Source organism: Polyodon spathula, chromosome 16, assembly GCF_017654505.1.
Source record: "Polyodon spathula isolate WHYD16114869_AA chromosome 16, ASM1765450v1, whole genome shotgun sequence".
In the NCBI taxonomy this organism is placed as follows: Eukaryota; Metazoa; Chordata; class Actinopteri; order Acipenseriformes; family Polyodontidae; genus Polyodon; species Polyodon spathula.
Window position 1 is genome coordinate 38,356,274 of NC_054549.1, and position 14,468 is coordinate 38,370,741.

General features: G+C 45.8%; 1 protein-coding gene across 1 annotated transcript in view; it reads left to right on the top strand.

The window, feature by feature from the left end:
* LOC121328342 (twinfilin-2-like) overlaps positions 1-14,468 on the top strand; it is a 33,495-nt gene that overhangs the window by 11,629 nt on the left and 7,398 nt on the right. The window contains exons 4-10 of the mRNA XM_041272959.1: positions 8,267-8,445; positions 10,721-10,816; positions 11,322-11,426; positions 11,802-11,816; positions 13,117-13,134; positions 13,544-13,669; positions 14,197-14,347. Coding sequence (XP_041128893.1) covers positions 8,267-8,445; positions 10,721-10,816; positions 11,322-11,426; positions 11,802-11,816; positions 13,117-13,134; positions 13,544-13,669; positions 14,197-14,347 — 690 coding nt within the window. The remainder of the gene's footprint in view (positions 1-8,266; positions 8,446-10,720; positions 10,817-11,321; positions 11,427-11,801; positions 11,817-13,116; positions 13,135-13,543; positions 13,670-14,196; positions 14,348-14,468) is intronic.

Here is a 14,468-nt window from a genome sequence, read left to right on the forward strand (position 1 = left end):
GTGTTAGACGCTGTGGTGGGGGTGTGTGTTAGACGCTGTGGTGGGGGTGTGTGTTAGACGCTGTGGTGGGGGTGTGTGTTAGACGCTGTGGTGGGGGTGTGTGTTAGACGCTGTGGTGGGGGTGTGTGTTAGACGCTGTGGTGGGGGGGTGTGTTAGACGCTGTGGTGGGGGTGTGTGTTAGACGCTGTGGTGGGGGTGTGTGTTAGACGCTGTGGTGCGGGGGGTGTGTTAGACGCTGTGGTGCGGGGTGTGTGTTAGACGCTGTGGTGGGGGTGTGTGTTAGACGCTGTGGTGCGGGGGGTGTGTCTGACGTCTGTGGTGCGGGGGGTGTGTTAGACGCTGTGGTGGGGGGTGTGTGTTAGACGCTGTGGTGGGGGGTGTGTGTTAGACGCTGTGGTGCGGGGGGTGTGTTAGACGCTGTGGTGGGGGGGGTGTGTTAGACGCTGTGGTGGGGGTGTGTGTTAGACGCTGTGGTGCGGGGTGGGGGTGTGTGTTAGACGCTGTGGTGCGGGGTGTGTGTTAGACGCTGTGGTGCGGGGTGTGTGTTAGACGCTGTGGTGGGGGGTGTGTGTTAGACGCTGTGGTGCGGGGTGTGTGTTAGACGCTGTGGTGGGGGGTGTGTGTTAGACGCTGTGGTGGGGGGGGTGTGTTAGACGCTGTGGTGGGGGGTGTGTGTTAGACGCTGTGGTGGGGGGGGGGTGTTAGACGCTGTGGTGGGGGGTGTGTGTTAGACGCTGTGGTGGGGGTGTGTGTTAGACGCTGTGGTGGGGGGGGTGTGTTAGACGCTGTGGTGGGGGGTGTGTGTTAGACGCTGTGGTGGGGGGGGTGTTAGACGCTGTGGTGGGGGTGTGTGTTAGACGCTGTGGTGCGGGGTGTGTGTTAGATACAGGTCAATGATCACATTGTGTGTGTGTGTTTCAATGAGGGATTTAGATCACGTGTGTGTGTGTGTGTTTCAATGATCACATCATGTGTGTGTGTTTCAATGAGAGATTTTAGAATCATCATGTGTGTGTGTTTTTCAATTTCAATGATCACAGCTGTGTGTGTGTGTTTCAATGAGAGATTTAGTGTTTTCAATGTGTGTGTGTGTGTTTCAATGATCACATCATGTGTGTGTGTTTCAATGAGAGATTTAGATCGTGTGTGTATGTGTGTTTCAATGATCACATCGTGTGTGTGTGTTTCAATGAGAGATTTAGATCGTGTGTGTGTGTGTTTCAATGATCACATCATGTGTGTGTGTTTCAATGAGAGATTTAGATCGTGTGTGTGTGTGTTTCAATGATCACATCATGTGTGTGTGTTTCAATGAGAGATTTAGATCATGTGTGTGTGTGTGTTTCAATGATCACATCATGTGTGTGTGTTTTCAATGAGAGATTTAGATCACGTGTGTGTGTGTGTTTCAATGATCACATCGTGTGTGTGTGTTTCAATGAGAGATTTAGATCATCTGTGTGTGTGTGTGTTTCAATGATCACATCGTGTGTGTGTGTTTCAATGAGAGATTTAGATCAATGTGTGTTTGTGTTTCAATGATCACATCATGTGTGTGTGTGTTTGTGTTTGTGTGTGTGTTTCAATGATCACATGTGTGTGTGTGTTTCAATGAGAGATTTAGATCACATGTGTGTTTGTGTTTCAATGATCACATCGTGTGTGTGTGTTTCAATGAGAGATTTAGATCACGTGTGTGTTTGTGTTTCAATGATCACATCGTGTGTGTGTGTTTCAATGAGAGATTTAGATCGTGTGTGTGTGTTTCAATGATCACATCATGTGTGTGTGTTTCAATGAGAGATTTAGATCACATGTGTGTTTGTGTTTCAATGATCACATCGTGTGTGTGTGTTTCAATGAGAGATTTAGATCGTGTGTGTTTGTGTTTCAATGATCACATCGTGTGTGTGTGTTTCAATGAGAGATTTAGATCGTGTGTGTGTGTTTCAATGATCACATCATGTGTGTTTCAATGAGAGATTTAGATCACATGTGTGTTTGTGTTTCAATGATCACATCGTGTGTGTGTGTTTCAATGAGAGATTTAGATCACGTGTGTGTTTGTGTTTCAATGATCACATCGTGTGTGTGTGTTTCAATGAGAGATTTAGATCACATGTGTGTTTGTGTTTCAATGATCACATTGTGTGTGTGTGTTTCAATGAGAGATTTAGATCACATGTGTGTTTGTGTTTCAATGATCACATCGTGTGTGTGTGTTTCAATGAGAGATTTAGATCACGTGTGTGTTTGTGTTTCAATGATCACATCATGTGTGTTTCAATGAGAGATTTAGATCACATGTGTGTTTGTGTTTCAATGATCACATCGTGTGTGTGTGTCAATGAGAGATTTAGATCACGTGTGTGTTTGTGTTTCAATGATCACATCGTGTGTGTGTGTCAATGAGAGATTTAGATCACGTGTGTGTTTGTGTTTCAATGATCACATCGTGTGTGTGTGTTTCAACGAGAGATTTAGATCACGTGTGTGTTTGTGTTTCAATGATCACATCGTGTGTGTGTGTTTCAATGAGAGATTTAGATCACGTTTTGTGTTAGCACACAGGAGAGAAAAAACAAACCCCCTAACCAGGTTAGTAGAGGATATGAAACCGCTGGGAATCCGTGGATAAGTGGACCGTCCTTCCTCCAGGGGGCTAGCTAAAGGTCTTATTATGGTCACAGAGAGGGTTATACAGTTCATGACAGCCAGTCTATTCTGGAAGGATCTGACTCTCTGCTTCAACAACTCTGTCTGGCAGCCTGTTCCTCTGTGGGGTCACCTCTGGCTCTCCTCTCTAGGCTGTTCAGAGTCAACTCTTTCAGTCTATCTTCCTATGACATGCCCTTCAATCCTGGAATGAGTCGTGTTGCTCTCTGTACTCTCTCCAATGCCTCAATGTCTTTCTTATGGTATGGGGACCAGAACTGGACACATTGTTCTAGGTGTGGTTGTACCAGTGCATTATATAATTAATATAACTTCTCTGGATTTGAATTCAGCTGTTTTGGCTGTATAGCCTAACATTCTATTTGCTTTTTTTCTAGCTTCTCCGCTCTGTCTAGTTGGCTTATGAGAGTCATCCACTACGACCCCCAGGTCCTTTTCATACCCAGCCTCCTCTGTTCTGTTACTGTTGAAGCTGTAATGTTTTTGTGCTGATGTGCAGGAGGTATTGCTTCACATGCATGCATGCTGTATATCCAGGCTGAGCCGTGGCTGCTCATGCTGCTTGACCCCCTCACACCTGCGTTGTTTTGTCTCTGTGGTGCCACGTGTGTGAGCAGCTCAAGGGGTCGGGCTGATCTCCTCACAGGCCAGTGGAAAGTATGTGCAGACCCTGCTGGAATGTGCTCTGCTCAGAATAGCATAGGCGTTGCAGAGCAGTGAGAGGCAGACACTGTGCTCTGCAGGTCCTCAGGGAAACCCCCTGGGATCAGTGCAAACCATGGATCCCTCTCAGGGAGGGAGGGGGGCTTGCTGCTGTTCATCAGAGGGATGGATCGATACACTGATTCCACACCACGATACATATTGCAATACGCGGGTCCCAGTACCATGTGTATCACAAATACACGCGATGGGCTGCTGTTACTGACCCATGCAGAATGAGGCAACGTGTGTAATGAGATGGGGGAAAGTCGGAGCTGTGACTGTGCTTGCGGTCTTGTGTCAGTACAAGCGACGCACATCTCTTTTACCGTACGATAGATCATGTGAAGAAAGCATCACAATGCACTGATAACACATTTCTTAATGGGAACCCTGAGCGGAGTCTCCCAGACTGCTATCACAAGTTACAAAACACATCCATACCAGTGATCCCTGAGCGCTGTAGTCTTTCTCAACTTGAAGGAGGAAACCGAAAGAAGAAATGAATTTCCTCCGCTGCAGAAGAGAAGCGACTGACCTTGTATTGTGAAGCGCGTCTGCCTCGTACTGTTAAACCTCAGAGAGAGGAAGTGAGACAGCACTGGAACAAGACGCCGCTCTGAGTTAATGAAAGCAGTGCTGGACGTGTCTGCTGATCCGTTGCTGAGATGCTGATTACAGTAATGGGACTGAAGGACAGGCATATCAATGAATTGTCCACTGATCAATAATTAACCAGGAAGCAGATAGGGATGAAATGTAAGAGGTCAGTGTTTACAGAACCTGACAGGAGGGACAGAAACCTGATGCAGCTGGGCTCCGCGCTCCGGCTCTGACTCGCACTAACCAGATGGCAGGTTGCTGTGTGTTTTGTTTTTCACTGAAGGCAGGTCGCTGTGTGTGTTGGGTTTCAATCATAAGAACATAAGAACATAAGAAAGTTTACAAACAAGAGGAGGCCATTCGGCCCATCTTGCTCGTTTGGTTGTTAGTAGCTTATTGATCCCAGAATCTCATCAAGCAGCTTCTTGAAGGATCCCAGGGTGTCGGCTTCAACAACATTACTGGGGAGTTGATTCCAGACCCTCACAATTCTCTGTGTAAAAAAGTGCCTCCTATTTTCTGTTCTGAATGCCCCTTTGTCTAATCTCCATTTGTGACCCCTGGTCCTTGTTTCTTTTTTCAGGCTGAAAAAGTCCCTTGGGTCGACACTGTCAATACCTTTTAGAATTTTGAATGCTTGAATTAGGTCGCCACGTAGTCTTCTTTGTTCAAGACTGAACAGATTCAATTCTTTTAGCCTGTCTGCATATGACATGCCTTTTAAGCCCGGAATAATTCTGGTCGCTCTTCTTTGCACTCTTTCTAGAACAGCAATATCTTTTTTATAGCGAGGTGACCAGAACTGCACACAATATTCAAGATGAGACCTTACTAATGCATTGTACAGTTTTAACATTACTTCCCTTGATTTAAATTCAACACTTTTCACAATGTATCCGAGCATCTTGTTAGCCTTTTTTATAGCTTCCCCACATTGTCTAGATGAAGACATTTCTGAGTCAACAAAAACTCCTAGGTCTTTTTCATAGATTCCTTCTCCAATTTCAATATCTCCCATATGATATTTATAATGTACATTTTTATTTCCTGCGTGCAGTACCTTACACTTTTCTCTATTAAATGTCATTTGCCATGTGTCTGCCCAGTTCTGAATCTTGTCTAGATCATTTTGAATGACCTTTGCTGCTGCAACAGTGTTTGCCACTCCTCCTACTTTTGTGTCGTCTGCAAATTTAACAAGTTTGCTTACTATACCAGAATCTAAATCATTAATGTAGATTAGGAATAGCAGAGGACCTAATACTGATCCCTGTGGTACACCGCTGGTTACCACACTCCATTCTGAGGTTTTTCCTCTAATCAGTACTTTCTGTTTTCTACATGTTAACCACTCCCTAATCCATGTACCTGTGTTTCCTTGAATCCCAACTGCGTTCAGTTTGAGAATTAATCTTTTGTGCGGGACTTTGTCAAAAGCTTTCTGGAAATCTAAATAAACCATGTCATATGCTTTGCAATTATCCATTATCGATGTTGCATCCTCAAAAAAATCAAGCAAGTTAGTTAGACACGATCTCCCTTTCCTAAAACCATGTTGACTGTCTCCCAGGACCCTGTTACCATATAGGTAATTTTCCATTTTGGATCTTGTTGGAAAACATGGATTGAGAATTGATTAGGGGTTTGCTACGCATGTGGACTAGCAGAGCTATACTGGTGTTCTTGTCTGAAAAGAGACTAATATTGCAGATAGCAGACTGTTTGGTTCAAATTGCATGTACTGCTAACCACTGATAGAGACGATGCGTCTACAAACTGCCCAACAATGACTGCGAGCTAATGAGATAACAATGCTGTGGACTAGAAGGGAACAGGCTCTAGACTTCAGAGAGATCAAAAGAGATAATCCCACTGGCATCAACGGGGGTCGCAAGGAGATAACAAAAGGCAGATGTATGGACCCTTTGTCTCCAGGAGTGTGAAGAATGCACTGAGTTCAGAGGTTGTCACACTAGACCACACACACAGACACACACACATTAACACTCACACAATGAATTAAATTACTTTGACCATTGGTTAAGTGTCAGAGAAAGGGGAGGTGGACCATCTATACAGAAGGGTATTTAATGTCATGCAAACATTGTAATGTTGAGTATTGTGTTTGTCCTGTACCTGGGACCAGACTCCCTGCATATTTCAATAAACCTGGCAACTGATTGAAGAAAAGGACTCTGTGCATTTTCTTCAATCTACTTACTCACCATCTATTTTTTGTAAGTTACTTCAGATCTTATTATAGTTTCCATAAGTTTGCATATAATAGAAGTCAGGCTTACTGGTCTGTAGTTACCTGGTTCAGTTTTGTTTCCCTTTTTGTGGATCGGTATTACGTTTGCAATTTTCCAGTCTGTCTGTACCACCCCTGTGTCAAGAGACTGCTGCATGATCTTGGTTAGCGGTTTGTAAATTACTTCTTTCATTTCTTTGAGTACTACTGGGAGGATCTCATCCGGCCCAGGGGATTTGTTCATTTTAAGAGCTCCTAGTCCCTTTAACACTTCTGCCTCAGTTATGCTAAAGTTATTTAAAACTGGATAGGAACTGGATGACATGTGGGGCATGTTGTCAGTATCTTCCTTTGTAAAAACTTGTGCAAAGTAATCATTTAATATATTTGCTATTTTTTTTTTTTTCTTCCTCTACGATTTTGCCATTTGTATCTCTTAAACATTTAATCTCCTCTTTGAATGTTCTCTTGCTGTTGTAATATTGGAAAAACATTTTGGAATTGGTTTTAGCTCCCTTAGCAATGTTCATTTCTATTTCTCTCTTGGCCTTTCTAACTTCCTTTTTGACTTGCGTTTGCAGTTCTGTGTACTCTTTCTGCGTACTTTCTTTTTGGTCCTTTTTTAATGCTCTGTAAAGTGCCTTTTTTTGCTGAATTTTTTTTTAATTGATCTATTAAACCATTTTGGCAATTTAGTTTTACATTTAGATTTGTCTACTTTAGGGATGTAATTGTTTTGCGCCTCTAGTACTACATTTTTGAAGAACAACCATCCTTCTTCTGTGGGTGTTTTCTCTATTTTACTCCAATCTACTTCTGTTAGTCTCTGTTTCATACCTTCATAGTTTGCTTTTCTAAAATTGTAAACCTTAGCTTTAGTCATTACTTTTGGGGGTTTTAAAAAACACTTCAAATGAGACCATGTTGTGGTCTGAGTTTGCCAGTGGTTCTCTGACCTCTATTTTAGTTATTCTATCTTCGTTATTTGAAAAGACTAAATCAAGGCATGCTTCCCCTCTAGTCGGTGCCTTGACAAATTGTGTTAGGAAGCAGTCATTTGTCATTTCCACCATTTCAATTTCATCCTTCATGCTACCCACCGGGTTTTCCCATTTTATTTGGGGGAAGTTGAAATCCCCCATTAGTATGGCTTCTCCTTTGCTACACACATTTATAATGTCTTTGTATAACAGATTATTTTGCTCACCGTCTGAATCTGGCGGTCTATAGCATGCTCCTATTATTATGCCCTTTGAATTTTTGTCCGTTGTTCTGACCCATATTGATTTGGCTTTATTTTCTTTGTCTAGGTTTAACACCTGGGCTTCAAGACTGTTTCTTATGTATAGCGCTACCCCTCCTCCTCTTCTGTCCTGCCTGTCTTTCCTATACAGTGTATACCCACAAATATTATATTCGTCCCCATCACTCTCAGATAACCACGTTTCTGTAACACCTATCACATCATAGTTACCTGTTAGTGCAGTAGCTTCAAGTTCTAGAATTTTGTTTCTGATACTTCTAGCATTTAGATAAATACATTTAATGGTTGTCTTACCTGAGTTGTTGTTCTTGTTTTGATGCGGTCTCCCTTCTGTTTTTTTGTTGATTTCTCCCCCCTTCCTTTCTAGTTTAAATGCTTCTGAACCTGCTCGAGGATCTTTTCTCCAAGTAGACAGGTCGCTGTGTGTTTTGTTTCTCACTGATGGCAGGTCGCTGTGTGTGTTGGGTTTCACTGATGGCGGGTTGCTGTGTGTTTTGTTTCTCACTGATGGCGGGTCGCTGTGTGTTTTGTTTTTCACTGATGGCAGGTCGCTGTGTGTGTTGGGTTTCATTGATGGCGGGTCGCTGTGTGTTTTGTTTTTCACTGATGGCAGGTCGCTGTGTGTGTTGGGTTTCACTGATGGCGGGTCGCTGTGTGTTTTGTTTTTCACTGATGGCAGGTCGCTGTGTGTGTTGGGTTTCACTGATGGCGGGTCGCTGTGTGTTTTGTTTTTCACTGATGGCAGGTCGCTGTGTGTTTTGTGTTTCAGAGCAGCTGGTGCTTGGCGCGTACAAAGAGCCGTCACAGAGCTGGGACCAGGACTACGACCGCTTCCTGCTTCCCCTCCTCGAGGAAGATGAGCCCTGCTACATCCTGTACCGACTCGACTCCCAGAACGCACAGGGCTACGAGTGGCTCTTCATTTCCTGGTCACCTGACCACTCACCGGTACGTGCCGAGTTACAGATCTGAGGTCACAGTCGTCAGGGCGGTCCTGTTCGGGTTACAGATCTGAGGTCACAGTCGTCAGGACGGTCCTGTTCGGGTTACAGATCTGAGGTCACAGTCGTCAGGACGGTCCTATTCGGGTTACAGATCTGAGATCACAGTCGTCAGGACGGTCCTGTTCGGGTTACAGATCTGAGGTCACAGTCGTCGGGCTGGTCCTGTTGGTTTGGGTTACAGATCTAAGGTCAGAGTGGATTAACAGTGCACCTTGCACAGTGCGTGCCTCGTCGGGTCTGTGATCAGGGCAGTGACCCAGCCCCGGGATTGGGTACGGGTCCCTCATAGTGTCCAGCCAGTGTTTGCATGCTTTCCTCGGAGGAGCCCCGCCTAGACAAACCAGCTTGATTGCGCAGCACAGGAAGCAGCCGTCAGGGAAACGAGAGCCAGGAGCAGCAGCGTGGCAGAGGGAGATAAAGAAAGGCATGACAGGCATGGAAATAAGACTCCTATTGCATAGCGGCTTGATGAGTCACGGCAGCACATTGCATTCTCTTCTGAGAGAGGACAGTCACACACTAGTCAGCGAGAGAGAGAGGACAGTGTTTTCCAGCACCAGGTAAACAGTTCATTGCAACAGACTGTTAGTGTCTCAAACTAGCTTTGCATTGCAGGGATTGATATTGATAGCCAGAAAGCAGCCGGGCTCATATCTGAATGCACGCTTTGGAATGGGTGAGGTCATGTATTAAAGAAGTGAGCTTCTGTGTTGTGTAACCTGAAAGCCAGTCTCGCAATCCCCGGGACGCAGTCTGCAGTGAACTGTTCACAGCCAGTCTGAACTCCCAAACTCTGGAAGGCTCATTCAAATAAAAAGTAATTGTAAACACTGTTTCTATTTTTTAGTGTGCTTGTTTTTCATTTTGTAACATTAACATGATTTCTTCTGATTTAACATAAACATAGAAGCTAATTAAAGAATGGAGGAAATGGTTTGACAACATGCCAGTCCCCTGTCCCCCCCATGTCTGATCTGCACAATACGAGAGACACCCTGCCGTGAAAGTGTGCCATAGAGAAAGCAGAGCACAGTGAATGCACGGTAAAGCATAGGCAAGCATTGAAAAAGCACAGGTAAGCATTTTAAAGCAAGGGACATAGTACCACGGTATGCGTCTGCAGCATTTCCTTTCACAGAGTATACGCTTCGTATCGGTTAGGCAAATTTAGCATTTCCGTACTGCCGTAGATACGTTTCGTGTCTCTATGCGTAACATCACAGAAAGTACTTTTGGTGTGCGTAGCATCATTTCCTGTCATTTCCAATCCGTTTTCACTATTCCTTGTCACTACGTACATCGTAACATTTTCCAGATTGGTTTTTTTAAGGGGTCCGGATGGTAAAGCATCGTACACAATTTCTTGTTAACATGGTACCATTTGGCTCATACGGCAATTCGTTAAGAACCATTGGGTGTCAGGTCAACATTAGGTACCATTTCGGTATCCGTTTCGTAAAGGGATTTCTTGTCACTTACGTACCATTTTGGTATCCGTGCGTAACATTCTTGTCACTTCGTAACACATTGGTAGGCCGTTCGTAACATTTTCTGTCACGCAACCATTGGTATATACATGGTAAACATTCTTTAGTCACAGTACGTACCATGTTTGGTGTCTGTAGCAAGCATTGTAAAGAACAGTGAATGCATGGTAAACCATAGGCAAGCATTGTAAAGAACAGTGAATGCATGGTAAACCATAGGCAAGCATTGTAAAGAACAGTGAATGCATGGTAAACCACAGGCAAGCATTGTAAAGAACAGTGAATGCATGGTAAAGCATGGGCAAGCATTGTAAAGAACAGTGAATGCATGGTAAACCACAGGCAAGCATTGTAAAGAACAGTGAATGCATGGTAAACCACAGGCAAGCATTGTAAAGAACAGTGAAAGCATGGTAATTAAACCAGGGCACGCATTGTATCTAACAGTGAAATGCATGGTAAAACCACCGGCAAGCATTGTAAAGAACAGTGAATGCATGGTAAACCAGAGGCAAGCATTGTAAAGAACAGTGAATGCATGGTAAAGCATACTCGTACCACGTTCGTACGACTCGTTTCGGACATATCCTGGTATATTTTTGCACCATTGCCATACCCTTTTACGTATTATGCTTATGGAGGGACAACTGCAAAATGACCATGCAAAAATAGTGTGGTAAACTTCTGTAAGGGTGCACACACTGCATTGACTTGCATCGCTTCTCTGTGCAGGTGAGGCAGAAGATGCTGTACGCAGCCACCAGAGCAACCGTGAAAAAGGAGTTTGGAGGGGGACATGTCAAGGATGAGATCTTCGGGACGCTCCAGGTACGAGGACGGAGCATGGGACAGACCACACGGGAGGGACACGGGACAGAGGGACAGGGCTGTAATGCAAGCGCTGGTGTACGGAAGTCACACACACACAGTTTTAGATTTAGCATGGTAACTGCTCATCAACGCGTTCATAAAAGGACTTTGAAGAGCCTTTGCATTGTGAAGAGATTCCAGGGGGGGAAATGAGGCTCCTGTTGCATTGCAGTTTCACCCATCCCAGACTTTAGTGTGTGCTTGATTAGCCACAGTGTGAATAGGTAAGAAGCTCAGGTGTGTCTTCTAAAACCAGGAGTGGATCAAACTGCTTTGCAATGGGACTCTTATTTCCATCCCTGGTTTCTGTACATCGCTATGTTGACAGATATGGCAGCCACCATAGCCGTGAATCCCCAGCTGCCTGGTCGTTCTGGATTATAAAGCGGGCACACCCTTTCATCGCTTGTTGGAAGGTGGTGTGCACCTGACTCGCCTGGTTTATTCTCTCTCCCTCTCCCAGGAAGACGTCTCGTTCCTGGGGTACCAGCGGCACGTCTCCTCCTGCTCTGCCCCTGCTCCCCTCACCACTGCCGAGCAGGAGCTGCAGCAAATCAAAATCAACGAGGTAGGCAGGGGGCGTGACACGCAGCAGCCAGTAGGAAAGGTGGGAGGAGGGGGGGGGCATTCCTTCCTGTTGGAATCGACCAGGGCTACGCGGCTTCTGGTTGAGATCATGTGTGGTGCAGCATGAGGAATTCTTCAATCCGGGAGCTGAGTGATTAAACCAGCTGAAAAAAAAAATGTTCAGAGCTGCAGTGTTGAGCTCAAATGTTCCTGCAGCTTTTTGACTAGAAGTGCGTGCGTGCATGTGCGTGCGTGTGTGCGTGCGTGCGTGTGTGCGTGTGTGTGCGTGTGTGTGCGTGTGTGTGTGTTGTGGTAATGGTTCTGCGATGGCCCGCTCTAGTTAACCCCTCTTGTCTGCTTCTCCTGTTTCTTTCAGGACAGGGTGGTGCAGGTAAGTGCTGCTGCTTTGCAGTTTTGGGTGACTGTTCATGGGTGGAAATGAGACTCCTGTTGCATAACCATGTTATCCAGTCCAGGTTTTAATACAGGCTTGATTAGCCCCAGTGTATAGGTAACACGCTCAGGTGTGTCTCATTAAACTCCTAGTAAAACCAGGAATGGATCAAGCTGTTCTGCAATGGGGGTCTTCTTTCCATCCCTGCTGCACAAACCGACCGCTTGGTTATTGGATCTCATCTGGGTGTGCTCTGCAGCTCGCTGTGGAGGAGAGCTCCAGCTCACTAAACGAGCAGCAGTTGGTTTGTGCAGCTCTGCTGTTTGCCGTCTTTCCCAGTTTCTGCATCCTGTGGACAGGGACTCTCGTCGTGAGGGCCTGTCACAGACAGCGTTTCAGTGGACGAGGGGAACCTGGAACTCCATTATCCATTCTCACCATTCTAAATTTTGTACCTTTACCGAAACAGTTGGATGTCGATTTCAATCAAAAGCCAGACGAGGCTGTCGCAGCTACACGGCACTTGCTGATCTTTCAATATGTGCTCACCTTGACGTCTTCCAGTTAACATGCCTGTCCACGGGTTCCCAGGGGGTCTTCTGAGTTTGCTGCACACTGCCTGTGGTGCATTCTGGGGGTTGTAGTTCAGTCGGCGTGGCTTAGTGTCCCAGAACCACCTGCTCTGTCCCGTGTTGTACGGACCCAGTCCTGAACTCCTCCCATGTCTCTGTTTTGTGATGCGCAGGTTGAACTGCTTATGAATGTTTTCTTTTCAAAGGTAACGCCTGCATACAGCTGTCTTCACAAGTCTGGATTACCTCTGGTCTGTTAGGAACGTTAGAGCTGGTCAGGATCAGAAAATCCGGCTGTTAAGAAAACTAGTCAAGCAGAAAAGCGTTGGTGCCTTCCTCTGCGGAAGGAAGGTGCAAAACAGTGTGTCCTCCTGGCTTTAGTTCCAGGGTTTGCCTTTTTAATTTGCAGTTTGTTTTTTGGTTTTGATTTTGTTCCTGTTGAAGTGTCTTGAAGTTTCAGTGTTTCTTTACATTTCATTGAAACGTGTTTGTGAAAACAATTGTGGTGGCTCTTCTGTGCATTACTATGACCCAGAAATGTGGGCGTGAGGTCAAGGAGGCGGGCATGAGGTCAGGGAGGCAGGCATGAGGTCAGGGAGCCTCAGTGTCATGCAGGCCAGGCTCTTGGTCCAGCCCTGATGGGCTGTTAGAATTTTACTGCCCTTCTGATTCACCAACCAATGGTTTAGTCTCTCTGTTCTTGTTTCCCTTGCCTTTCCCCCCAGGATTCGAAGCGCAGAGTGGTAGGTTTGTGTGGTTGGGTGCCCTTTGGGGGTGTGGCCTTTCCCTGTCCTGTGAGCTCCACATCTTTGTCTTGTTGTTTTTGAGTTTAAAGTTCAGAACCTGTCTGGTTTATTTAACAGCATTCCTGAAATGTTCCCTGCGGGCAAGATGTTATTTATGTCATCAAAGTGGACTTTAAATAACTTGCAATTTTTCTCTTATCTATCTATCTTTCAGTGTGTGAGCGTTTGTGTGTCTGTATTTGTATGTGTTTCTCTGTGTCTGTGTGTCAGTGTGTGTGTGTGTTTGTGCATCTGTATATGTGTCTGTCAGTGTGTGTGTGCACACCTATGTGTGTGTTGGATGGGTATCTGAGCATTCTGTCCGTCACATGGTTTCTGAGAGCAGCCCCTTTGTCTCCCCCTGCAGGTGAAGACAGAGATCAGCGTGGAGAGTAAACACCAGACTCTGCAGGGCCTGGCCTTCCCCCTCCAGGAGGAAGCTCAGCGAGCCATCCTGCTTCTCAAGCAGAGGAACATCAACTACATCCAGCTGGTAAGGGGCTCGCTCCCTCGCTGCAGCCAGGGGGCGCTGGTCTGCACATTTACTCTTTTATAGAGTGCGCCTCATGCCAAGGCATCGCAGGGAGCTTCACAGTTAAACCCTCTGAAATGTGACAGATCCTGATTGAGCTTGTGGTTCAGTGTGTTCCAGGCGTGAAAGAGCAGCTCACAGTAGTGGTGTAACGATGCACTAATCTCACAGCACGTGGGACGCTCCTGATTGTATAGAGAGACAGGGGACAGGCATGTATTCATGCCAACTGCAAAACACACGTATTCTTCATTCAACACTAGTAATATTCATATTCAATAGTAATAATATTCAAGAACTACAGTGAGCTCTGTTGACCCGGACCCTGACCCTGACCCGGTTCCAGACCCTGACGTGTTACTGCATTACTTTTCCTATGGAATCAGTAAGAGCCCTTGGTACGCAGGGTGAATTTGTAAGCAGTCTGATGTAAAGCCAGTGAGGGTGCCGTGCCACGGGCAGCTCTGACCCGTGTCTTCGCTCCTCAGAAGCTGGATATCGAGCGTGAGACAGTGGAGCTGGTGCACACCAAGGCCACGGAGCTGGGGGAGCTGCCACGCCGCATCCCCACTGACACGCCCAGATACCACTTCTTCCTGTACAAGCACAGCCATGAGGGAGACTACCTGGAGTCTGTGGGTAAGAGACCGAGCCAGTGTCTCTCTCTCTGTGTGTCTGCATCTCTCTCTCTGTGTGTCTGCATCTCTCTGTGTGTGTCTCTATGTATCTCTGTGTGTGTGTCTGCGTCTCTCTCTCTGTC